The following is a 27,522-nucleotide window of genomic DNA, read 5'->3' on the forward strand; positions in this document are numbered from 1 at the left end:
GTCATTTTAGCACATTTTATATCAAAATCAACTGAGATTCATACATACATTACATATTGATATAATACACGCGAGGCTTACATATAGTAGGCCTTTGAAATAATTCGGACACTGGTGTATTTTACGCTAGAACGCGTGAACGAACTTACAATCAGAAAAGTCATAGATGTAAACAATAGTAAGCGAAAGTACATTATAATACTTTTGATTTATAAAGGAAGACTGAATATAATGAGTAGAATGGGATGTGTAAATCTGAAAATAGCTATGTATTTCATTAGGCAAATGTAAGTTGTTATGGCAACCGTATTATGTCTTGCGTCGAGTTGAGTAGCGTCACTCGGTTGTAGTTAAGCGACTATACCCTCGACTTGCGTGTTGAGTAGTTGCGTAGGAGGGTCTAAGTAGATGAAGGACTCAATCTGTTTGGTGACAGGCCCGCAAGTATTGAAGGCATGTGAGTAGTAGTGTGAGGGCTGAGTAGTCTATATGAAGAACTCCCTGCGCTTGGTGACGCGCGGGCCGGTGGCGGCGTGCAGCGCGGCCTGGTCCGGGTCCGCCGCGCCGTCCGCGCCGCGCTCCTCCTGCAACACACGTAATGTCTACATTTTAAACGCGTTTTGTACACATTTAATTACACAGTCGGGTCTAAATAGGATATATCTTCGGACCAGTGTAAAGTCTATTTCAATAGAACTTGCTAACTATGTAAACAAACAACGTAACTTTGTTTTACCACTGTTTCTCTTTGAATTTTCACACCACCTCATCAAATACCATTGAAACCATACACATATACACTATTGAAACGGTCCGTTCCGTAAAATACATAAATATATAACTGTATCTTGGATATTTAATTAAAAGTTTAAAATGGGTTCATAAGTTAGGTTATTAGGACCTGTTGGAATGACGGTTTTGTTTCTTTTAAATTCTACAATTGTCTATGATGGGTAGTGTTGTGACTAAAGTTTGTGATATAAACCCGCTACACACTACCCAACCCACGCTCTGTACCTACCGCCGCGGTTATAAAATACATCAATACATCATTCTTAAGTACTAATTTGGCTTCTGATCGTGATTAAACAAATTAAAAATATTTTTTTTACTTTTTTATTTTATTATTCGATATGGTTTGACATTAGTTAAGTAGTAAGTAGGAGTCTTGCCCATCACTAGTAAATTCATCATTCAGAGACAATTTCAATATGGCGGTTTGTTCACATAGTTAGCAAGTTCTATTGAAATAGACTTTACGGATACTGTGAGTGTTGCGTGTCGTGCCGTGGACAGTAAACATTAAATTTTAATGGGTAGCTGCAATTTTTTCGTCTACCCCGAACATTTTTATAAACTAATTTCAGGTAGTTTAGTGTTGTTTTATTTATATATCCGTTGACCTTTGCTGAGACGTCAGTCATTCCGTGACCACAGCTAGTGCAACTCAGCTGAAACGTCGGAATTTAAGGTAAAAACTTTGAAATTATATCGCAGTAGACCCGTTTGTGTAATTAAATACGTAATAACGTGATCAATGGGTTTTCATTACCTCATACTCAAAATATAGGTAACTACAGAGAAGAGATCGAATGGTGAACATATTTGCATTTTCTTATACGGATAAACACGTAGGAGAACTAAAACTTGTCGTAACCTGTAACGACCCTGCTCCAAAATTTCGCCACTGTATTGACTTTTCCCGTGGAAACGATAATCGCTTGAAGCAAGAAAAACTCCGTTGGAAGACGACAGCACAATACCTGTCACTGTGCAGATCCTAATGTTTTCCTCAATAAGCCCATGACCAGAAATACAAGTATTTCTGCCAATGTAATGATAATAAATAACATACCTGAGTGAGATATTCTCCCTTATGCCGCGAGAGAGCTCGTACCAAAACGACCGCCACGATGATAAGCAGGAGGAAGATGAACGCCAACACCGCTGCAATGAAGTGTTAATAATACATTAAATTCGTCCCTTATCCTACATGCAATAGTCAGGCCAAGAAGTCTGCAAAGATTTTGACAGCACATGCAGTGCAAGTGTTATTTATACGTCACAATTTCATAGAAGTTTGACGTTTAAAATAACACCTGCACTGCGTGTGCTGTCAAAATCTCTGCAGACTTTTCTTGGTCTAACCCTAATATGATTTAAAAAACAACCGGAATTATTACGTCAATTTTAGAAATAGGTATGCTAATAATAGAAAGAAATAAAATAAAAATTATTTGGATACAATGTACTTACAATACATTCACAGCCTGAATTTTATGTTACATCGTCAATAAGTCTCCTACAACATAATATGGTAACAAGGGTCGGTTGCACCAAACGGTCTGTCACCGTCAAAACGTTTGCTAAATTGTATTGTATGGGAAGTTTCATTGCATTCTGTTGAATGACGTTGATCAGTCAGTCTATTGTGATTGGTGTAAACAGATAAAGCTTCAGACGGATAAAAAATACTAAAGATACATACTGCCTAGGATGGCCTCGTCGGTGGTGTGCATGTCTGTGTCAGCAGGGTCCCTGGGCGGGGGTGGCCGCGTTTCGATTGGCTCTGGAGGGTGGGTGACAGGTTCCACGCCGCAGAAGTCTTCGTTTAGGACTCCACCTACACAAAAAACGTATTTTGGAAACCTTAAAAAAGTATTAAAAAAAAGACCGTTTGATCTTCGCACACCTCTCTACAGTCCGTTACAAGTTTAGATTTTATTTATTCACTTAAATTCAATGGTAATATTTATAAGACGCTTTTTTTTTCGGCCGAAGAAAGGGGTGCAGAGCCTTCGTGATCCTGTTCACAAGGACCAATCACAGCCGACTCTAAGGGAGTCGCGATGTGACGAGGACGGTTTCAAGAAGGTGGAGAAGAGAAGAAAACCGGCTCGTCAGAATCAGTGTGGTACCGCACCGACTGGACCGAACCATTTGCTGCGTCCTGCAACACCGTCGACGCTGCTGTATGTGTCCCGTCTACATTACCTTACGAAGGTCGATGACATCGTAAAGTATGTGAAAACGAAGACCGGATTCATCCTGAGGGTCGCGAAGTTGGAATCTCGACACAATGCGAATTTTAATTCGTTTGTGGTGAGCGTTCCGACTGACCATCTAGCGACCTTCACCATGGAGGAGTTTTGGCCGAAGGGTGTCAAGTTTCGGCAGTTCCGCGGCCGGCTCCCTGACACTGCGGGGTTGCGTAATGCATCGCAGCCATAATGTGATATGTAGTGTTTAGTTTTTTTTTTTAAGTTTAGTTATAAAATATATTTTTATATAATATGTATGCTAGTTTTAAGGTATTTATGTATGGGCCATTAGTTGCCTGAAATAAAGATTTTCATTTCATTTCATTTTCATTTAACAGTTATCAGAAAATAGTAGATATCTTATACTAAAATGGATAGCGCTTATAGCAACCCGCCGAGCTTGCGTCAGGTATAAAACAACATCACAAAAAGCGCTTCACTTGTTTTAGTTCTCAAAAATGGGGCGCGCAAAAATAGTTCGCCTAGTTACGCAAACTTTACCTGCACGGCTAAAATATTCAACACTAACAGTAAGAAAATGACCTTACGTAGTACCGTTTCCATTGTAAACACTATACCAATTATCATAAAACAGATTTAAGGATAGAATAATATAAGAAATAAACAACACTCACGTAAGTTTGTTTTAAATCGCCTACAATCGTAAACTACGTGCGTTCTAATTTTAAAACACGAGTGTACTGAAAATATTATTTCCCTTGACGTCGCTTTCAGATTTTTTTACGTTAGGTCGGCGACTTACTTGTTTACAGAAAATACACTCTGTATATTATTATTGATTAGGTACGCACTATCGTCGAGTTTTGACAGAGTTTTTGATTGTTAGAAAATCATACTTACTTAGTGTACGCTTTTAATAGGTCAACCGAAACGACTTTCTGACTATTAAATACAACTCAAAAATCCCGAAAATAAAATATTATACTTTAGATAAATTACAATAATCCGAACAGATCGCTCTAACTTCGCCCAATAGATGACACCTTGCTGTCATGTAAATTTCAAAATGACATGTACTGGGACCGCGTCGAGCACCAGTACGTTTACCTTATTTGGGTAACGAATAAAAACGAAAACAAAGGGTGATTTTACTTCCAATTTCAAAATTGGAATTCCCTGAACTAACCTAGACTCCTCACATTAGGTGGAGCATGTAACTAAAACATGAGCTTCAGCGGTTATAACGTCGAACTCTACGCGGCTGACGCAGCCTACGACCCGTCATGCATGTACTGGATGTTGTTGAACTGCGCGTCTGTGGTCGTCTTTATGTTGAAGTCTCATACTTTGTACAGATGTAGTGCATAGTTATTTTCCATCGTATTTTCTCGGAAACGTTCGTATTTGTCATGCTACTTCAGTCAACCTCAGTACTTTTTGTTCCGAGACTGACTGAAATAGCAAGACACGTTCGTACGTTTCCGTGAAAATACGATGGAAAATAATTATGCACTACAACTGCAGTCACAATTTGGTGCCGTGACCAGGATACGTTTCACGTGTTTACTTGTGTGTTTTACTTGGACAGGAACTGGTTTTTTTAATAACACGTCGGTGGCAACAAGCTTACGGCCCGCCTGATGGTAAGCAATCATCGTAACCTATGGACGCCTGCAACTCCAGAGATGTTACATGCGGCGGTCGGCACCCTTTAAAAACCTATACACTCCTTTTTTGACGAACCTCATACTGTAGTCCTTCGAGAAAACCTCGGCAGGGCGCTTATTCCACAGCGGCAGCGTCCGCGGGCGAAAATTCCTCTTGCGGTTTAAGACAGTGCGCGACCGTTGTTTCTAATTTAGCTTCCAAACTCGACCCACACATACTACCACGACAAGTTAAATAAAAGCCACTTAACATAAATAAAACTTATCCCTCAAAGGGATAAGTTCGCCTTTGTACTTCTTACTAATTATATGTTATTTTTAATATGTCTTTTTGTACAATAAAGAGTTTACTACTACTACTACTATAAAACAAAGGTTACTCTAGACTTACCTAGACTCCTCACATTAGGCGGAGGATCCTGCTGGAACATGAGCTTCAGCGGGTATATATCGTCAAATTCTACGCGGCTGACGCAGCCTACGAAGCCTTCGTGCATGGACTCGTTCCGGCCTATGTACATGTACTGGATGTTGTTGAACTGAGCGTCGGCTGAGGCCTTTATATTGAAGTTGTATTCTTGTACTTCGTAGTTGTCCACCTAATAAGATAATGAGGCAGTTTTAAAAACTCATATCGACCTGTAGGACTCTATAGTAAAAAATACTATATTTTTGTCATTTTTCACAAAACATTTTGGAATTGGTTTTATTAAAAAAAAATGTTACGGATCATCAATGATGATGATTCTCCTGACCGATTTCGGCCACAGCGACTGTATGCTCTGGATTAGGCTCTTTCTGAATGGTATGGTAGTTAAAATAACTTTTTATTTCTTATAGTGTTCTTATAGCCTATATATAGCATATATATGATAGAAATTTTAAAAAGATATATTTACTTGTAGAACCATAGTGGCACCGCTGTTCTTCCTAGATAACCGTACGTCGTGGTACTGGCCAAGTGCGAAATGCTTGCCCTGGAATATGATTTCTTGCCGTTCGAATCCGAAGTCGAATACCACACGCAAATGACCTGAGAATAAAAAAAAATATATTGAATTTAAATAATGAACTAACAGTATATCCTATAAAACTGTATCAACCACCATGGTTAAGTATTGTCTGTCCTTAACTATGGCCTGATATTATGGGGAAATGAAATGAAGAGGACAAGTTAAAATCAAAGTAAACCACTCATCAGGTTACAAAATAAGTAAGTAACACTTTATTGTTATTGTAGAAGACGGGAATAAAGGTACATCAGATACAACATAAATATAGTACAAGGGCGAACTTATCCCTAAGAGGGATCTAAATACAGAAGATTAACAAATAAACAGGCATGGTAGTAGAGAAGCTTACTCCTACGCGGAATCCCTTCGATTTCATACATATACATTAAATAGCTCCTTACCAGAATTAGTGAGCATAATCGTGAGGTATTCTGAAGAGATGTTGGAAGAGAAGCCTAGCAGGAATCCCTTGGGGTTGGTGGTGGTGAAGCCCACGCGGATGCTCTCTGCGATGGTGGAGCGCCACGAGCCGAAGAAGTCGTATTTCACCATCGAGTTGGCGCGGAGGTTCACGCCGATTTCTAACAGAACAAGAATAAATAATTTAGTCATTAATAATAATGATTCAGCCAGCCAATAAATAAAGCCAACCTTTCTCCTAATGGGTTCTTACCGTCAGCACATATCGGTCCCTTGAAGGCGGTCCAGCGGCAGTCGCACGAGTACGAGTCGTAGCCCTCGAGGCAGGTGCCGTTGTTGAGGCAGGGCGACGACTCGCACTTGCCCACGCAGCCCGGTGCCACGCCGTATAGACCTGTAATAAAAAAAACAATCGCAAGGGTCTAAATTTACCAGTCAAAAAAGATCTTTGCTGACACAATATAGCATCAATGGATTACGAGGTGTTAATAATGACCCAAAGGCAATTGACGACCGGTCTGGCCTAGTGGATAGTGACCCTGTCTGCTAAACCGATGGTCCTGGGTTCGAATCCCAGTAAGGGCATTTATTTGTGTGATGAACACTAATATTTGTTCCTGAGTCATGGTTGTTTTCTATGTATATAAGTATGTATTTATCTATACAAGTATGTATATCGTCGCCTAGTACCCATAGTACAAGCTTTGCTTAGTTTGGGGCTAGGTTTGATCTGTGTAAGATGTCCCCTAATATTTATAATATTTATTTATTTATTATTTATTATAATGAGCGTACAGACTATCCCCCTTATTCATAAAACTTTACGGGCCTGATTTAGTTAAATTATGTTTTATCCCTTTCTTACAAATACATAAATAGTCAAAATGACAGGTAAGGACAAACGATTATTTGCTAATTGAGGTGTATGTATATATATAAACTTCGGTTTTCAATTGGCAGAGGTAAGATCTAGCCTTTAGCGTTTATTGAATGTATAACTTGCTACGCTAAAAGAGATCTTATCAACTTAAATATAAAGTAGTATTTACCTCGTCTAGCGTACGACAATAAGTCTACCGGACGGCCGTTCAAAAGTAATGCCCTGATGCATCCGACGAATCCATCCTTGCGGTCCATAGCGGCTCCTATTGAAAAATAAAATGATATATTAATTATGGTTACATGATGAAGGGGCATTTACTTCTCTTTTGTTCTCACGAGGTTATTAATCATAAAAAAGTCCTCAGTCTTTCAAGCGAAATGTATCAGTGGTAACGGTCTGGTCCATACAAAAATATTACCAGTAACACTTAATCATCCGATGACCCTATTTTTTAGCAATAAGATTTACGAAATATCAATTAACAGTGCAGTGAGTTGGTCACAGAATAAATAATAGTACTAGGTACACTCAGTGCAGAACACTCACTCTCTAACAAAACGCGTCTGTTACCACCAGGACAGGTATGGCCGCTATGTGGCGACAGCGCCACGCGCGGCTTATGGCTAGCCACAAAAATTGGTGTGGAACGGATGTACTTTTAGCTACCTGTAGCAAAGCGACAAAATCGCGGAGTGAGCCACGCCTGGTATGGTGGTAAAGCTAGGACAAGACAAGTCTGCAACGATTTTGTTAGCACACGCAGTGCGAGTGTTATTTTAAACGTCAAATTTCTATGAAATTGACGTTTAAATAAAACTTGCACTATGTATGCTATCAAAATCGTTGCAGACTTTTCTTGGTCTAACTTTAGTTTTACGATAGCCTCCTAAGGCCCAGCCATACATATGAATACCGGTCAAGTGCGAGTCGGACTCGCGTTTCAAGGATTCCGTACATTACTCAATTTTTGACAGTGTATTTTTTATATGTGAAATGCGAGTGAATTGCCATTAAAAAACCCGTAGGGGTCGGATCAAAAATTAAGTAATTAGTCCGACTCACGCTTGACTACATATTTCTAATAGGCTTTCCCGTCATCTATAGGTAAAGACCTATTTTATGTTTTTTTTCATAATTTTAGTACTGAGAGTTTCGGAGATAAAGGGGGGGGGGGGGGTGGCCATTTATTGCCTATTTTCTTGAATTACTTCCAAACTATTTTATTATAAAATTATAAAAAATAAATTGAGATTCTCATAATGAGCTCTTTCATTTGATATGTAACACAATATACTTTAAAAAACTTTATTTATTAATTTTCTCATTTACCCCCCAAAAGTGGCCCCCATGTTCAAAATTCATTTGTTTACGTTACATGTCCGTCTTTGGGTCACAAACTTACATATGTGTGCCAAATTTCAACTTAATTGGTCTAGTAGTTTCGGAGAAAATAGGCTGTGACAGACGGACAGACAGACAGACAGACAGACAGACAGACAGACAGACAGACAGACAGACGCACGAGTGATCTTATAAGGGTTCCGTTTTTTTTCCTTTTGAGGTACGGAACCCTAAAAATCCAGAATTTGGCACTGAAATTTGAATTGAAGTATGTTACCTATAATAAGAGGTGATGATAGTTGGAGGGCGCGCACAGGTTCCTTAGCTGTGCGGATTTCATTCTTCAGGGCACCGTCTACTACCACTCTGGCTTCTTTCCGGTTCCTCTCGATAGCCACAGAATGCCACTTGTTATCAGCCAGCCGATTGCTGGTTTCCACCATCACGCCCAGCGGTGTGTCTCCGACTTGGAACTGGAACTGTAGCTGGTCTCCGCCTATGATTGACAGCTTGATATAATCTTGAGGGCCCTTAGAGTGTAACAGTACGGCGTTCTCCTTAGTAGTCCTAAACTCGAAGTAGATGTCGCCACTGTGGCCGAGATCGAACGTGGGCAGGGCGATATACGCGTCCGCTATGCGGAACGTCACTGCGTTGCCGAAGAGGTCATCTCCCTCGCACAGCAGCGGGCCGAGAGTGTAGCGTCCCTCTTTTTCATCAAGATGGCTGCCCGTGTCTCCAAAATGTAGCGCTTTTACTGGTAAATACTCCTTTTCTGTGATGTCTCCGCCGTCCGTTTGGAATTCTAGAAAAAAAATTAAAGACTGAGGAGTTAAGGTGCTGCTATTGGTCGTTTTATTTACTCTTTTGTTTTATTTTTTTAATTAGACAGCAGCTTGACTTCTGAGGACCTACAGCGAACCACGTTCGACGTGTTGCCTCTCTGTTGCACTTATAAATTCCTACGTAAGTGTGACAGGGAAGCAACACGTCGAACGTGATTCGCAGTAGGCCCTCTGAGCCTTGTAGTGGTGTTCCTAGGCCTTTTGAAACTCGATGTTGCGAGGCTGAAGAGTGATGCCGTTACCCCAATCAGACCCTTTGAATATCCCCCTTATAATTCTTATACATTCGCCATCAAAAAAGTTGAGTTCAACTCCAGAGATCCTCGTCTAGATAGAAATTTAAATAAAATTGGTAAATTTAATAGAACTAATAAAATACTATCACTACTCATCTACTAGAAGGTTAGCTGGAAGACATCCCTTATAGAGATAAGTTCGCCTTTGTACTTCCATTTTTCTGTAAATTGTTTTATGTAAACCTGCGCTGTGTATAATAAAGTGATTACTACTACAACTACTACTCCTATGAAAACACAAATTAAAATATTTTTATAAATAAATATTAACTTGTTTTATGCAGAAGACGCCGGTTCGGTTCCAGCCTTGGGCACATTTGGTCACTTTTTCTATCGTAAGTTTATTTCAGTTTAGGATCTGTAATTTTAGTCAAATGTGCCCTTTTAGTAGAATGTGCAATTATTGATCAAGCCCTAAACGTCGTTTTAGTACGATCCTTCAATCAAAACTAGCCTTGCGCCTTTAGCTGTGTATATTCCGCGTCACAATTACACCATTTAGTGGGATCCACGCACGCGCCGAGCAGCCCGTACGCGCACATGTGCGAACCAGGTTGCGCTCCGGCCCAGTAGTCCGGCACAGATATAGTCATAGTCATAGTGATCATATACATCTGTCTATCTCCAACACGTGCGCTTGTAGCATATAGCACTAGTCTGCCTCACTCTAACATAATAATGGATATTGACACCACTTACCTTGAGCCTTGAGCTGTGTATATTCCGCGTCACAATTACACCATTTAGTGGGATCCACGCACGCGCCGAGCAGCCCGTACGCGCACATGTGCGAACCAGGTTGCGCTCCGGCCCAGTAGTCCGGCACAGATATAGTCATAGTCATAGTGATCATATACATCTGTCTATCTCCAACACGTGCGCTTGTAGCATATAGCACTAGTCTGCCTCACTCTAACATAATGATGGATATTGACACCACTTACCTTGAGCCTTGAGCTGTGTATATTCCGCGTCACAATTACACCATTTAGTGGGATCCACGCACGCGCCGAGCAGCCTGTATGCGCACATGTGCGAACCAGGTTGCGCTCCGGCCCAGTAGTCCGGCACAGATATAGTCATAGTCATAGTGATCATATACATCTGTCTATCTCCAACACGTGCGCTTGTAGCATATAGCACTAGTCTGCCTCACTCTAACATAATGATGGATATTGACACCACTTACCTTGAGCCTTGAGCTGTGTATATTCCGCGTCACAATTACACCATTTGGTGGGATCGACGCACGCGCCGAGCACGCCGCACGCGCACATGCGCGAGCCGGGCTGCGCGCCCGCCCAGTAGTCCATGCGCTGCCCCGAGCGCGACACCCACCACGCGAACGGGTGGAAGTTTGCTTCTTCACCTATAAACATAAACACCATCGTAAGTTGCAGACAATATTAAAATTACATGAATAGGAAAATTTCTATTTAGTGTTTTAATTTAAAAAAAAATAAGTAAGAACAATATTCATATTGTTAGACCAAGAGAAGTCTGTAAGGTGCAGCGGGGCAATTTCGACTGCGGGGTAGTTTCAAGTAATCGAAATAAATTCCATGTTTTACATTATTAACGAAATTCACACACAATGGGCCAGTCATCTTAAGCCTAAAAAGGGGGTCAACCTCGGAATGAGAGATAATAAGGTGGAAACTCGTATCCACCTTCGTTATGACGTGTTAAAGGTCCTCTTAAAAGTCGACGCATATATCGTGTGCGCGTCAGAAGTTATTCAAGGTCAAATGTCATAAAAATCGGTTTTTCGCGGATATCAAAATTTCTATAGCTCCGATATTGTTTACATGTAGATAAGAATTATAGAGCATACAATTTGCGACAAGTTTGGTATCAAACATTTTTTCATGCCATTAGCCGTTTTCAAGATATAGGGCATAGAAGGCGCAGCGGCCAGCCAAACGCACTATGATGAGGTCAATCGTGAATATCGGTGAATAATACCTTCTACAAAGTTATTTAATCATCCTTTATTGATCATATCCAGATTTTAAAAGTTGTCTGTCCTGTAGAAAATATAAAATGAGGACATTCATAAAACTAGTACAAAAACTTTCCAATTTTGACCAACTAGCTAAAGTTTTGTTTACAAGAAAACTGCCCAGTATTGCAATTATACGAAAACGGAATACGCATCTTATTGGCGATTTATAATGCTTCTAAATCTGAGAACAACATCGATCATCTTCGTAAGTCTACAAAGCTTAATAAACCTGTACAGCTGTCAAATCTTCCACCGACAACTGCAGCAGCCCATCAGCATATAAACCGTACATATTACCAGGTACAAACATGGTTAGGGAATGACTTAGAACCCCAAGGATGGAGTTGGATGCTTCAAAACGAATTCCTGGAGCCAATAACAACAAAATTAGCACCAGCTGCAGATGAGCTACTAAATACCATATTTTGCAATTGTAAAAAGGGGTGTGGTCCACGCTGCGGGTGCAGAAAATCCGGGTTGAAATGCTCTTTAGCTTGTGGCCAGTGCAATGGGCAAGCCTATGCGGCTTCATTGCAAACCGACCCCGATGAAGAAAGTGCATTTGACCCAGATTTGACAATAGATGATAAAGATGACGATGAAAATGAAAATAATTGAACTTCAAACGGTAGGGATCTTGATCTTTGTTTCACGGTCATCGACTACTCTTCTAGACAATTGTAACAAATAAACTCAATGAGATAGAGTCATTTTATCCAGAGTTCCTATGGCTATCTACGGTCCCCATCAACAGATCAGCTTGATTGATTTGAGTTGAATTTTGTAGCCAAGTTTCAAAAGCTTGTGGAACCATTTTCGTGTATTATTATTATTTAAAATCTACCTATTTCCTGTAGAAATACCTAAAGCCTACGAGTATAAAGCATAATTTTCTGATTAAACCTGTGTAAAGGGGTACCCTTTTTATATTAAACTATATAATAAAATCATTACAATATGCACACAAGCTGTTAACTAATGTCCACAGGAGGGGCAACTTTTGTTTCAAAATCAATTTATGACCAACAAGTGTCATTTCAATGATTAAAAAACTTAATATAATTTATTATTCACAGAGATTACCAGCTAACCTTGCGTCATAGTGCGTTTGGCTGGCCGCTGCGCCTTCTATGCCCTATATCTTGAAAGCGGCTAATCGCATGAAAAAATGTTTGATACCTAACTCGTCGCAAATTTTATGCTCTACAATTCTTACCTACATGTAAAAAACATCGGAGCTATAGAAATTTTGATAACTGCGAAAACCCGATTTTTATGACATTTGACCTTGAATAACTTCTGACGCGCACACGATATATGCGTCGACTTTTAAGAGAACCTTTAACACGTCATAACGAAGGTGTATAAGGAGTTTCCAGCTTATTATCTCTCATTCCGAGGTGGAACCCTTAATTTAACTGGGCCACAACACATATTTTTCGCTATCTGGACATTTATGGCCCTCTAGTTAATAATATAAAACATGGAAGATATTTCGATTAGTTGAAATTATCCCGCAGTCGAAATTGTACCGCTGCACCTTAATGATTTGGATTTTGATGGCACACTCAGTGCAAGGATCATTTATAAGTCATAATTTGATAGAAGTTTGACGATTAAAATAACACTTGCACGTGTTCTATCAAAATCGTTCCAAACTTCTCTTGGTTCAACTCTAAACATTATTTGTTAACATGTTTTGGACCACCCTGTAATCTAATTAATAAAATTGAGGACTCACTAGGAGAGTTGAAGAGGCGTGAGTGGCGGCACATGTACTCGAGCCGCTGCGAGCACGAGCTCGATCGGTTCAGCAAGGCCTCCAGCTGGACGCGAGACGCGTCGTTGTAATCTAATAAAATTGAGGACTCACTAGGAGAGTTGAGGAGGCGTGAGTGGCGGCACATGTACTCGAGCCGCTGCGAGCACGAGCTCGATCGGTTCAGCAACGCCTCCAGCTGGGCGCGAGACGCGTCGTTGTAATCTAATAAAATTGAGGACTCACTAGGAGAGTTGAGGAGGCGTGAGTGGCGGCACATGTACTCGAGCCGCTGCGAGCACGAGCTCGATCGGTTCAGCAACGCCTCCAGCTGGGCGCGAGACGCGTCGTTGTAATCTAATAAAATTGAGGACTCACTAGGAGAGTTGAGGAGGCGTGAGTGGCGGCACATGTACTCGAGCCGCTGCGAGCACGAGCTCGATCGGTTCAGCAAGGCCTCCAGCTGGGCGCGGGACGCGTCGTTGTAATCTAATAAAATTGAAGACTCACTAGGAGAGTTGAGGAGGCGTGAGTGGCGGTACATGTACTCGAGCCGCTGCGAGCACGAGCTCGATCGGTTCAGCAAGGCCTCCAACTGGGCGCGAGACGCGTCGTTGTAATCTAATAAAATTGAGGACTCACTAGGAGAGTTGAGAAGGCGTGAGTGGCGGCACATGTACTCGAGCCGCTGCGAGCACGAGCTCGATCGGTTCAGCAAGGCCTCCAGCTGGGCGCGAGACGCGTCGTTGTAATCTAATAAAATTGAGGACTCACTAGGAGAGTTGAGGAGGCGTGAGTGGCGGCACATGTACTCGAGCCGCTGCGAGCACGAGCTCGATCGGTTCAGCAACGCCTCCAGCTGGGCGCGAGACGCGTCGTTGTAATCTAATAAAATTGAGGACTCACTAGGAGAGTTGAGGAGGCGTGAGTGGCGGCACATGTACTCGAGCCGCTGCGAGCACGAGCTCGATCGGTTCAGCAACGCCTCCAGCTGGGCGCGAGACGCGTCGTTGTAATCTAATAAAATTGAGGACTCACTAGGAGAGTTGAGGAGGCGTGAGTGGCGGCACATGTACTCGAGCCGCTGCGAGCACGAGCTCGATCGGTTCAGCAACGCCTCCAGCTGGGCGCGGGACGCGTCGTAGGTTATGTCCTGTAATAAATAATCTTATGACCAGAAATTCTTTGAGCCAATTAATAGGCTCACTTGTCTGCTGGGGGCACGGCAGTTGTTTGGTTGCTGCGACTGTAAATTTAGTGCCCTTAACTTGAGCACTATTTATATAATAAATGAAACGTACAGTACCATGGACATTAACTAGTGGCTCTGTGAGCTGTAGACCTCGCGAGCATATCTTATTGGGCACGATGAAAATATAGTAAATAAAAAAAAACAATACGAAAAGTGTAAAAAAAATACAAAAAGTTATATCCCAGCATATAATTACTGGGGATCGAACCCAGACCTTCTGTGCAAACAAAAAAGCGAACGTTTGCAAAATACGCCATGATGGTTCTTACTTAAGGTGACGAAATTTAGCTACTCATTCTCAAGTAAAAACTAAATATCTTAATACCTCCAAAACCAGCGAAATAAAATTTCTGAATCCTATTTAATCTGTAAACATGTCTCAAAAAGAATACACTCTTATGATACCGATACGACTATTTATTTAAGCGCGAGCTGTCACTACTCTTCCATTTTGAAAAATTTCCAAATACTGGCTCGACAAAAAATTTTTATCGAATCATAGAATTCGGTTACAAAATTTCACGAGAATCGGTTAATAATTGCGACCTGTAGAGGAGAACATCCGGACATACAAACTAAAATATATTAATACCTCCAAAACCAGCGACATAATTTTTCTGAATTTTTGGCCATTTAATCTGTAAACATGTCTCAAAAAGAATACACTCTTATGATACCGATACGACTATTTGTTTAAGCGCGAGCTGTCACAACTTTACTATTTTAAAATAATTACAAAAACCGGCTCGACAAAAAAAAATTATCGAATCATAGAATTCGGTTACAAAATTTCACGAGAATCGGTTAAGAATTGCGACCCGTAGAGGACATACAAAAGCAAAATGCCCGAGTCAAAACGTAGACCTTCGCTACGCTTCGGTCAATAAGGAAAGATTATTTACAATGATAGTGAATGGCGATGACGTGCTGCCTGAAGGGAAGTGGGCAGCTTCTAGTGACGCCACATACAAAACATTTTTATCAACGAAAGTACCTGTTTGAAGCTGCCGGGTTCCTGGTAGCCGTCGACGACGGTGCTCTGAGAGACCGACGACGAGTGCTGCACCGTTGTTAGCACGCGCCCGTCCGCTGCGAACAGAAATGAACAGTTTCACCTTTACCAATAAGCATACATTTTTCTATGATGTAGGAACGCAAATGAGCAGGCGAATTTCCTGATGAAAAGCGATTGCATCGCAAAACAAGGGGATATTTACGGAAAAGCGGTAACTATTATAAGTTAGCGCGTTGTAGAAACCGCCTTGTTCGGTACATGTACGGACTCACTGTAGAACTGGCAGGTGACGGGGAAGGCGGGCAGCGGGCCGGAGCCGTCCACGTCGACGCTGATGTCGGCGGAGCGCGCCACGGCCTGCACGTTCTTGTACGCCTGGCAGGACAGCGGGTGCACCGCTGTAACAACACACAAATGTCACTTCTATACAGTTTTCACCTTATAAACCATTTTGCCTCATTTTTAGCTTGAATTGAAGGAAGGCAAGTTCATAAACGTCTGAGCATCATCAAGTGATATAAACACTGGCAAGTTCATTGATATTTTTCTCATTTCGGTCATGATAAGACGTCGGTCTTACAACAATTGTTCTTACTGACCGCCATTTTATATTATTCTGGATTTAAGGCCATTATCGTCTGACATACATTTCTGCCCTCCTAAGCCGAATAGCGTTATCTCAAAAACAAATGATTTTGAAAATGGGATTCTCAGTAATAGAAACTAAAGTATAAGTTAACAATTAATTTTCTTTTGAGATAGCGCTCTTTGGCTTAGCAGGGCAGTATTGCACACTATGGATTGTGTGCAGGTTTGCTCCAGCGGCGGTAGCATGGTCGCGTTTTATCGCCTGTCGTGTCATGCGTCACTTTCGCACTTACACACTTATTAGAACGTGACAATTGTGACAGATGATAAAGTGGCGACCATCTTAACCCTACTGTTGACAATCATTAAAATAAATCGATAAATATCGAGCGATAATCAACGTAAAATCAAAGACATGTAACTCCGTATAAGAAGAATAAAGTCTAAGAAAAAAACGTGCCTCGGAAATCAATAAAAAGTCATTCTCGGATAGATGGCGCACACACCTTTGGCCTATGGTCGGCTAGATGGCGTTGACGACACCGTTTCATATTTAACAATTTTAACACATAGATATCATTGAATGAACATGGGTCAAAATGATATAAAATAATAACACCATTTATCCATATATATACATTTTTTCGATAATTTTATACGTTTTCATTTTTAGTTGTAGTCGTGTGTCGATAGATGGCAGTAAATTTACTGTGACTACATAATTTACTATGCAAGCTACCCCTCTATACTATATATTCTCTTTGGTAAAATTAATATTCTTTAAATATTCAAAACTATGTAATCGATAAAACCGAGTCAATAATATTAAGTGTAACTTACACGAATGGCAAACGGCACCCGCGTAGCCAGTGCCCTGGCAGTTGCAGTTGAACTCGTCGGCAGTCTGAGTGCACTCGCCGCCGTGCTCGCAAGGGTTCGGGTTACATCTGCGTGAATAAACATACAACTCACTAAAATTGAGATTCAAATAACTTGTCAGTTTTACGGCAGCTAATTAAATTCCCAATTAAACAAATTCAACAGGATAATATCAGCTCACCAAATATAACAATGGCTATTGAAAATTGAATTGAATTGAATTCTTTATTGTCTTGAATTGAATTGAAATATATTTGAATTTGGTATTTATAGTGTGAATATGGTTAACAATAGAATTAGTAATAATGGCTGTTACAGCTGTTACGTAATGCAGGCAGATATTCTGAAAAGGTTAACCTTCAGTACTGTTTTCTCAAATCATATGGGTTTTTTTGGGCTTTGATGGAATAATATGACGAGAGTAACATTAGAGAGTCCATAGTTAGAGAGTTAAGATATTCATGTCAATCATAAGAGAGGCGTCGAACACCATTCCGTTTCGGATGTTCTCCTTCTAGACCATGGTGTGGTATATGTATATGTAACCAGGGGTGCGAAACTCCTCCCTTCGGGCAAACTCGGTTCCGTTCGGCTCAGCATTGCTCCGAGCAATTATTAGGGTTGACACAACTTGAAGTCCCTTTGCGTGCACGACCACAGATAAGATAATGGCTTGAATTTTGACAACCCTAAATAGCCGAAAGGGATAGTGCCATATATTAGAAAGGGACAGCATAATTCGACCCTGAACCGCTGACAAACCTCGGGTTTGTAGGAAGTTTCCTACGGTAGTACTATTATTTATTCTGTGGTATAACAAGAACCTTGACATTACTGACCTGTCAATCATCTGACAGGCGTCAAACACCACGTCGTTGGGGCAGCAATAGTCCTCTTTCTTCCAGTCCGTGGGTCGCTGGTAGTTGCCGTCTACAGCTATGCGGCGCATGCAGCCTACGAAGCCGCGCGGAGGGCCTTTACCACCTGGAGAACAACATTTTATATATTAGAGCTTTGTATAAAATGAATTATTATAATGAGCAATAAGGAAAACAAATCCCGGCGCTGCTACGCAAAAATGGCCTTGAGCTTACCCCAGAGTTTTGGGTGCGGGGATGTATTACACTAGCCAAAAAAGGGTAAAAATTCTAAATTTTAAGAGCCATCTACAATTTAGGCTGTGCGTTGTGTGTCATTATGTATACTAGAAACCCGCCCGGCTTCGCACGGGTTCACAAATTATACACCTAAACCTTCCTCAAGAATCACTCTATTGGTAGGTGAAAACCGCATGAAAATCCGTTTAGTAGTTTTTGAGTTTATCGCAAACATACAAACACACAAACAGACAGACGCGGCGGGGGACTTTTATAAGGTGTAGTGATAAAGGAACTGTTGTTTCTAGTTAGATAACTCACCGGCAATATAATACGAGCTGCCAGTAAAAAACCTCAATTTTTTCGTAGTTTTCACCGGTCTATGGTCGACAGCCACCGTCAGGCTATCTGTAGCCATGGTCAGCATCAGGGCATGCCATCTGCCATCATTGAACATCTCGTCGGGGTAGTTGTCCAGCTTCACTTTGGGAGAGCCTTCGGTAAAGAGTTCCACTTTGACTTTGCCTTCGTCAAGGTATACCTGCATTGAACATTGTTAGATTAATAGCATCGCATTAGTATTGGAGCGTCATTAATAACAACATAAGGGCCAACAGCCATAATTTACCCGTAGATGCCGAAAAACGTCACAATTCTCAAAAAAATTAAATAATACCTTGCTGAGTTTCTTGGTTGGCCCGTCCAAACCGCTGGTTTTTTTAAAACATTAATAAGTGCATTATAATATGCCTTTTAATAATAGTCTTTACCTTGACGTGTCCCTCAGACTTGAACTTGTGGTATATGAGCAGCCCGTGGTTCTCGTAAGTTCGGAAATCAAAAGATATGTTGAGTTGGTTGCCCCCGGAGTAGCCGCGCAGTTTCGCGTACGAGCCTTCCTTTAGGAACGTTATGGGGACAATTTCCGGTTCCTGAAAGAAAGTTAAGGTATAATGAAGAACCCTGTAATAGTTTGACTTGTGTGCCCGAGTTCTGTGGTTAAAATATTAGTGGAGAAAGCGGTCTATCAGGTAATATCGTCTACAAGCTCTTCCGTCGCTTCTAACTCTTGCGTTTGTACACATACTCCACATACAGAAGGTTAATACGGCAGAACAAGTTGTTCCTTTTTGACTGTGTCTGAGCGAAGTACGTATGCAAATACTAAAGTTTTTGCCGTAAGACGGTTTTTCCAACCAAACATTTTGTATACCGGTCTACGCCACATTGACCTAGGGTCCGATGACCCGACTTAAGGGCTGTTTGTTGATTAAAGACCGAAAACCTCCGGATTATCTTATTACCATGTAAGAGTAACTATTCACTTACTGGACAATCGTAAAGAGTGTTCACTTTCTGGTACTTGAACGACTCGCCGGTCTCATATCCTTGCTTCAACTCGTAGATGACGTTTGTGGCGTTCAAATACAGGTTCTCGATACAACCCGTAAAATTCTGGTTTACTACTAGGCCTTCTTGGAAGTTGGGTACACCGCCAATGTATAGCTGTAAGGAAAAACAATCTGTGAATCTTGTTTCGTAAGTGCTATTTATATTTAGTAAATATCTCTTTTAGCTACGCCTAAAATATCCTGGTCACGGTACCAAACTGAAACTCCTAGATATTTTTTTAGGTAAGTCGTGTAACCTATGAAACCATCTACAACCTGTCTATTAAAATTAAGCCTCGAGATCTCGCCCTTGACTCGTCCGCCAACGACCACTCGGTCGACGGAGAAGATGACATCGAGTCTCGTACGAGAGATAAGGACGTAGTCCCACATATTGTCTAGTAAACTATACGATTTCCAAAATGGTCAGTAAAAAGTTTTCAGATCTCGTCTTACCTGCCTATTAAGATTGAGCCTCGAGAACTCGCCCTTGACTCGTCCGGCAACGACCACTCGGTCGACGGAGAAGATGACGTCACGTCTAGTGCGAGAGATAAGGACGTCGTGCCACATGTTGTCGTCTAGGAGACTGCCAACGGATAGGGAAGTTGCTGTGCCGGAACCTGGCGAAAGAGAGATTATTAACCATCTTATTCATGAAATCTGTGTCCGGCAATGCTCTGGCCTATGTCCAGAATGTTTTTGTAAAACATAAATGACTTTACTCATCGAGGTCAATGAGTATTTTGGAACTCAAGTGACAAGGACTTTGATTTCTGTAACATTTGCTTTAGTAAAAACCAGTGTCAGCGGCAATCTGATATTACCTTGTAAAAAAGGACTGAGGGCTTCTTTAGGATATACTCGTAAATAAATAGCATAATCAAAGCATATTCAAAGGGTCTATCGAAAATTGTTTATTTTCGACGTTTAGACGAAAAAATAAAGCTTTAGTACAAACAGCAACACTCTTAACTGTCCATTGGTGGACCTTATTAATTAAATTAAGGTCCAGCGGTGGACAGTTATGAGTGTGCGCGAGTATGTGTTCAATGAGTGTCACGAAAGTTATGTTAAAAGACTTACCTAAGTCAATATTGTACACCAGTCGATTATCCCTCAGTTGCAACGCTATGTAGTCTCCCTGAGTGCCTCTTGAATACAACAGAGCGCCGGAAGCCGTGCTGGTCTTGAACCGGAAACGGATGGTTTCGCGGGAGGCGGATATAGGGTCCCGGAGCAGATCCATGTTGATAAGCGAGGAGCCGTTGAAGGACATCGTGTTGGCCTCTGTAAAAAAAATATTTTTGCGGAATTCAAGTAAATTTCTAAATACGACTTCCACTTGTGCTATCCAGGGTTAGCCACTAAATCGGGGTTAACCGGTTAAACACTGAGTGAACGTTTAAAACCCTTTTATTAAATAAAGATTTTAAAAAAAAACCTTTTGAACGCCAGACGCCGCATCCATTTGCCGTGCCACTGACGCCACGGGGGTAAAATTTAATTTTGTAAATAAATAATGCCAACCTAAAAGTGGGGTGTTTTTCAGTAGATTTTCATCAAAAAACGATCGATGACAAATGCCGTCTTTGGCGTCGTTGTCACGATTTTGCGTTGACGTCAATTGCCGTCTGTGGCGTTCAAAAGGTTAACAACTGTTAGGGTTGATTTAGACGGCGTGCGAACTCGCATGCGATTTTAGTTACATTGCGGACTGTTGGTTACGTCCACTTCAACCGACCGATCGAAAACCGCAATGTAATGAAACTCGCATGCGACTTCTCGCACCGTCTAAATGAGCCCCCTAGATTTAAATATTTTCTCACTTAGTACAAAAGAAAGTGATATGACTTTACATTAATTCACAGATAGAAATGATTACCTATAAAGGATGATCTAAACTAAACCGTCAGGTTTTGATAAATAAAGATAATCTTATAATCTAAGTATTACGTACCATAATCGCATCCATACAGCTCGACTCTCATGGAGATCTTGTCCCTCCAACGCATAGGGTTGATTCGAATGAACTGAGCTATTATAGGCACTTCGAATTCATTCTTCTTAACCGTGTTACCGTCCTGGTTGCCGTCGAAAGTCTATAAAAATCACACGTTTAGATACAAATAATAATAATCATAAAAGTTTTACAGCATGTGTTTTCAAATTCATTATTTAAATTATTAATCGATTTTAGTGATAAAATCGCCTGTTTTACATAGTTTATTATGTGTTTTTAGTATCATTATGTTGTGCTCAATTAAGAACATTTACTTACTTAAATGCAAATTGACTTATATCAAAAACTCTGCGACCATTGTAAGGCAGAGTAAAAGAGAGATAGATTTGGGTTAGTATTAGTGTAAATCAAAGAGAATAGAGCGTATAGAGAGTTACTGTCATGGTAAATTATGTAGCCACAGTACATTTACTGCCATCTAGTAGATGGCGTTAATATTAATATTTAACAAGTTAACACATATCACTGAAAGAATATGGATCAAAGTCCAATGGCCTTCTAACAGTTTTAATCTTCTGTCGAAAGATGGCAGTAAATTTACTGTGGCTACATAATTTACTTGGACAATCCGCCTTTATTTCAAATTCTCTTTGGTGTAAATAGATGCACCATCACCATTTGTACATTATAAACAAAAAAAAATACATACCCTGAGATTTTTATGTTAGACATTAGGTTATCGCTAAGAGCGAGCATCCGCCAATGCGATTTAGCAAAGCTGTATATACAAGGTTGCGGCCCCATTGGTGCGCGGTGTGCACGTTACTGTTGGTTAATTTTGCTCGCACACCATTCCATTACCTTGCTCATCTCTGGTGGATACACCTTGACGCCGCTGCCCCGAGCTTGGGCAATATGAGATTTCAGCCCTTGAAACCGGTTGAGACTAAAGCGAATCAGGCGTTGAACCCAACGTTGACCTTTGAAGTCCTAAAAAAGCTGAAGCTACGAGGCCGAAGGCCAAGCTTTAAGAGGGCCACCGACCTTAGCACGTGCAAGACGCCTCACGTACACCAATGCAGTTTCGCCCCCTATTGTTCTTAACTGTGAGAATGCATCAGCATAATACTGAAGCGTATACTCCGAGACATATGCATCAGTGGCAAAGCGCCCTCTAGTGTCAATCTCGCGAGCTTTATTGCTATGTTTCATTCATACGATTTTGCTTACCTGTGAAAACGCATCAGCAGAAGCGACCGTTCTCCAACCCTCTCCATCATCAGAATACTGAAGCGTATACTCCGAGACACATTCATCAGTGGCAAAGTGCCCTCTAGTATCAATCTCGAGAAGTTTCTTGATGTTTCATACGATTTTTCTTACCTGTGAAAACGCATCAGCAGAAGCGACCGTCCTCCAACCCTCTCCATCATCAGAATACTGAAGAGTGTACTCCGATACATATTCATCAGTGGCAAAACGCCCTCTAGTGGCGATGGCGCGAAGTTCCTTCCTCGAGCGCAGGTTGATGGTCAAGCGCTGGTAGTATGAGCTCTCCGTTGGTGTCCAAGCGCTGGTGCCTTTATGTTAGTTAGTTAGTGTTAAATAGAAGTCAGTGGAATGTTAACCCCCGTTTTATACATCTTTACAGGCCTCAAGTTCATAGCCATAGTGAACCATATTAGTACTAGAAGAAGGTCGATTTTTGTTTAATTTTTTTTTAGTAATTAGTGACTTTTGCTTGTCACCTGACGATTTATGTTTTATCCCTTTCTTACTAATACAGTTAAAATAACCAGTGGCGTAGCTAGGCGTGGGCGAAATGGGCCGTCGCCCACGGCTGTTTTGTGCGCACGGCCTCGCGCCCCAAGGGGCGCCTCGCGCGAGGCCAGGAAAAAAAAGGGCCTCGCAGATGCGACTTCGCCCACGGCTAGATTTGTTAACGCTACGCCACTGAAAATAACAGATTAGACAAACGATTAATAGCTAATTGAGGCTTGTAACGCGAGTGGTCTTGTTGAGTGGTTCCGGTCCCTTTACCGCCAACCTCAGGCAAAAGTTTAGATCAATTTCCAATTCACCATTACAAAAAGGTTTAATCATTTAACACCCAAAACCAATACTAGAGGGAATAAATAAAACTAGGAAGGGATTAAAATAAAGTGCAGAAAACAACCATGCAAGCCAAAATACTTTCATGCAAACCAAACTACAAAATATGGCGCAATTACCCTATTTCCGGTTCCTACTTACCTATTTTTTTAATTCAGCCCCAAGGCCCCAAAGGGGAGTGAAACTAGGCCTTGTCACTTGAGAGCGACAAAGCAAATATTATTATGAGCTATGACAAAATCCCTAAAAGTTAGTTGTAGAATGTTTTGCATGTATTGGTTAGTTTGAATGTAGCCGTTAGTATCTCCGTGTAACTTTAATGCTATTAGCTTAAGTCTCTAGGTATGGTGTCAATTTAAAAATAAAATTATCTTCAAAATTCCGTTAACGACAGACAAACCACAGCCTAAACAGTTAAAGATAGAGGCGTTGAAATTTGAATAGTTTTTGACATTCGTAAGTAAACTGTAATAACGCTAAATTTAACAAAGGTCTTTGTAATTAAACTATACTCGCTTGGAGAACCACCCAACCATTGGTTAAAATTTGTATTTATTTAGCTGACCTTTGAAACTTCGATACCGCGATGTAGGACTTCATAGTAGCTTCTAAAAAATCGTAATGGAACACTAGCGCCATCTATTGGCGTAACGCAATGAGCTAGATGCTAGATGGGAACATACATTGAATATTGACACCATACCTAAAGTTTGCTGCCAATTGCACGATAGTTCCAAAAACCCCATATTTACCTTCACTTCGCCCCCCGCGGCCTTATACCGCACATAGTCCAATCCGTTCGTGCCATAACTGATGTGGTACTCCTGCACGTATTCCCTGGAGTGCTGCCTCCCCTGCGTCGCCACTCGCGTTATGTTCTTCACTGTCCCCAGATCGATGACGAGTTGCTGGTCGAAATCGTTCTCAGAAGCCGTCCATGCGTTGACACCTTTACAATGATATGCAAGCGTTTTTTGTGCTGGCAACTTTTAGCATTCAATATTTGAATGATGAGTTGCTGATGATTATTCTTATGATTGTTAGTGTTTTTGGGATGTTATGTAAAATTAAATGTCAATGAATATGTTTTGATTTTATTTCTAAAGCACCTGACACCTGGCTCCAATTTCACCACGGTGACAGGTGCGACAATTGTAAAACATCACTGTTGCTGACGTCACAGGCATCCATGGGCTACGGTTACCGCTTACCATCGGGCGGGCCGTATTCCTGTTTGCCACCATCATTGTTTTATTAAAAAAAAACTTTATTATATCGGAAAAAAACAGATATTTCTCTTGCTAAGTTTATGACAATTGTCACAAGAAACACTACAATTGTCACGAAATTCCGACATATAACTCATTACCTGTCAAAGAATTACCTACAATTCTTCTAAATCTTGACAATTGTCAGAAACTTCGCAAAAGAAATATCTGTTTTTTTCCGATATAATAAAGTTTTTTTTAATAATACAATGATGGTGGCAAACAGGAATACGGCCCGTCCGATGGTAAGTGGTAACCGTAGCCCATGGATGCCTGTGACGTCAGCAACAGTGATTTTACAATTGTCGCACCTGTCACCATGGTGAAATTGGGGCCTGATATATCTAAAACACTACAAAATACAAAAAGCACACTAAGCTCCAAACAACTTAATCAAGAAGATATACTTAATTCTAAAAAGGTTTCATTTGTTTCTTTAGAAAACTATTTGCAAAAGTTGCATCCGGAGGATGTAATGCTCGCGCTTCTTTAACCAATTCTTCGAAATTCAAATAGGAAAAAGCCACTGGTTCTATAGTAGTGTCTTTAGGAATCTGTATAGCTACAGCCACACCATGTGTGTCATCTAAAAGCGTCTCTTCAATCTTCCAATCACGTTTCAGAACATCATTAACATACAGTTGTGTGTCGGTCACAATATTTCCAACGGACATATCATAAGTATTAATCACAAATGTGATTTTGTTAAGAGCAATCGTCAATCCAACACCTATGTTCTTAACATAAGCTTCTTTCAAGCACCAGTGTCGGTAAAAGCATTTCAACTGTTCCTTTTCTGTGGGATAGTCTTTTATAGTCCTCCATTCATGAGTAGAAAACTGTCTTGTCATGAGTCTGAAGAATTCCGGAACATTCTTGTTTGCAGGAGGCTCTATCTTCATTATGTCTATCCCAATATTGCGCTCCTTATGTCCGGCTAGGACGGAATAATCTCCCTGATGAGAAACATTGAAGTTAACGGGAATATCTCCTGCACCAACTAAGTATGGCTTTCCACGTTCATCCCTAGAGAATTTAACTTCATTATAAGGAATGCCAGTAGATATGTGGACAAATTTCCGCATCATGAGTCTCCCAATAAGTGATGATTTTACATCATCTTGATATACAAATCTGTCTAATCTCTCTTTCTCTTCTGGCTGTACATAGCTTGAAGCTGATAATATTTCATTGTAAGTGGGTGTCCAGGTTTTAATGTTAAATGCCCATCTTACATTAAAGTCTGCCATCTTTGGCTTGAAATAAGGGCAATGTTGTTGTGCAAAAATCAATGTGGTCCTTAAATTGTTCTTAGTTAATTTGTGGACCTGTAGACGAAGAATCCTATTACTTCCAATTTTTCCTCCCAATTTCACTTTTCAGATTCTTGTTTTTTTTTTTAACTTTCTTTTATTAACACATTTTTTCAGCCAATACAAACAACTATTTTCTGCCACACATAAAAAAAGTTACAACACATGCTAAACAAAACAGACCCAAAATAAAGAAGTGACTAATATACACACGTGAAGCTACATTCAAAGTCTATTTTTAATAAAATAAACTGAGTTCTGGGTTTGTACTTAAAACAACTGATATAAAAAATAACTAAAGAAAAATGTGGGGATAACATAAATGAGGGAACAAAATTAACAATCTAAAATACTATTGTATTCAAATTAAGTTCTTTGCTTTTTTATGCATGGACTTACCATATAATTTAGCATTGTCAGGTCCCCTCTCTCTCAAACTTGATGTGGCGGTGAGTTTGGCATTAGCTAGCAATGGCTCATTACATTCATAGTCAAAATAATATCTAGCGTACTCTGAAACAACGAATATTTTATTGTTGTCGATCAAGCATTTCCATTCATAAAGATAGTGTGCAAGTAAGTAAAGTTTTTGCTATGTGACTTAAATTAGTGATATATATAACGTACATTAACTAATAAAACTTTGCTAAATGATACTATGGCCCCAAAAGAATCAATTACTTACATGCAAAAGTAATAGGTAAAAATACCGCTAATAAGAATACGATTCTAACTGGTTTGTGTGATTTTAAATAGAAATAGTTGTGAATGCTGTTTAAATGAGCTTTGCTTAAGAAGCTAGGGCGAGAATAATTACTGGAATAGTAACATAATTTAGTAAAAATCCGTTGGGCGTGTAAACATACCTGCTTCCGACTTCGTAATGCTATAGCAAAGCAACACAACGAAATAATATACAAAATTACTCATCATAATTTCATACTGGGTTCAAATTCGTAATTGTAACAAATATCGGCTATGTTCGTGGTAACTATTAGTCAGAAAAGTGGATAATGTTGTTTGATCATTACGCTAGCGTTGTCAAGATCGACAGGATCATCAAATCAAGCCGGATGGACAACACCCTTGATTTAAGTTTGTTTTATATGTAGACAGGCAAGCGTCGGTTAATCTTTTAAATCAATTTACGTCTCTAATTGGTCAATTGCGGCATAATTTTGTAACACAATAATTTAAACCAATAACTACACAGATATTATAATGCGAAACAGCGCTGTCGGCCTCGGCCATTGAAAGCATAGTCAATTCAAGTCCGTTCAAATATTCAACTTTTGTTACAGCCATAATACAAATTATTAAAGAAAATTATAAAATCCAAGAAATCATGACAGAATCTTCTGACATTTCAAGTTTGTGGTATAAAGTCTAATTATGTAAAACGTAAATATAATT

At 40.4% G+C, this 27,522-nt stretch overlaps 2 protein-coding genes across 2 annotated transcripts; both read right to left on the reverse strand.

The window, feature by feature from the left end:
- Window positions 1–443: 443 nt before the first annotated feature.
- On the reverse strand, window positions 444–27,118 carry LOC134792029 (neurexin-4). Its single transcript, XM_063763150.1, has 24 exons — window positions 26,976–27,118; window positions 26,509–26,622; window positions 24,281–24,477; window positions 21,414–21,555; window positions 20,540–20,743; window positions 19,910–20,076; window positions 19,392–19,568; window positions 18,833–18,994; window positions 18,384–18,603; window positions 17,805–17,949; window positions 16,927–17,033; window positions 15,771–15,896; window positions 15,478–15,572; window positions 14,270–14,384; window positions 10,657–10,836; window positions 8,604–9,131; window positions 7,152–7,247; window positions 6,356–6,496; window positions 6,084–6,263; window positions 5,569–5,702; window positions 5,061–5,268; window positions 2,489–2,623; window positions 1,856–1,947; window positions 444–584 (listed from the first exon to the last, which is right to left on the reverse strand). The coding sequence occupies exons 1-24, from the start codon at window positions 27,040–27,042 to the stop codon at window positions 486–488; spliced, it is 3,831 nt and encodes a 1,276-aa protein (XP_063619220.1). The 5' UTR covers window positions 27,043–27,118; the 3' UTR covers window positions 444–485.
- On the reverse strand, window positions 25,184–26,621 carry LOC134792016 (L-aminoadipate-semialdehyde dehydrogenase-phosphopantetheinyl transferase). The gene is made up of 2 exons (XM_063763132.1): window positions 26,509–26,621; window positions 25,184–26,124 (listed from the first exon to the last, which is right to left on the reverse strand). Exons 1-2 carry the CDS (start codon window positions 26,521–26,523, stop codon window positions 25,210–25,212), a joined length of 930 nt encoding a protein of 309 aa, XP_063619202.1. The 5' UTR covers window positions 26,524–26,621; the 3' UTR covers window positions 25,184–25,209.
- Window positions 27,119–27,522: the final 404 nt, after the last annotated feature.

Source organism: Cydia splendana, chromosome 7, assembly GCF_910591565.1.
Source record: "Cydia splendana chromosome 7, ilCydSple1.2, whole genome shotgun sequence".
NCBI classification, from domain to species: Eukaryota; Metazoa; Arthropoda; class Insecta; order Lepidoptera; family Tortricidae; genus Cydia; species Cydia splendana.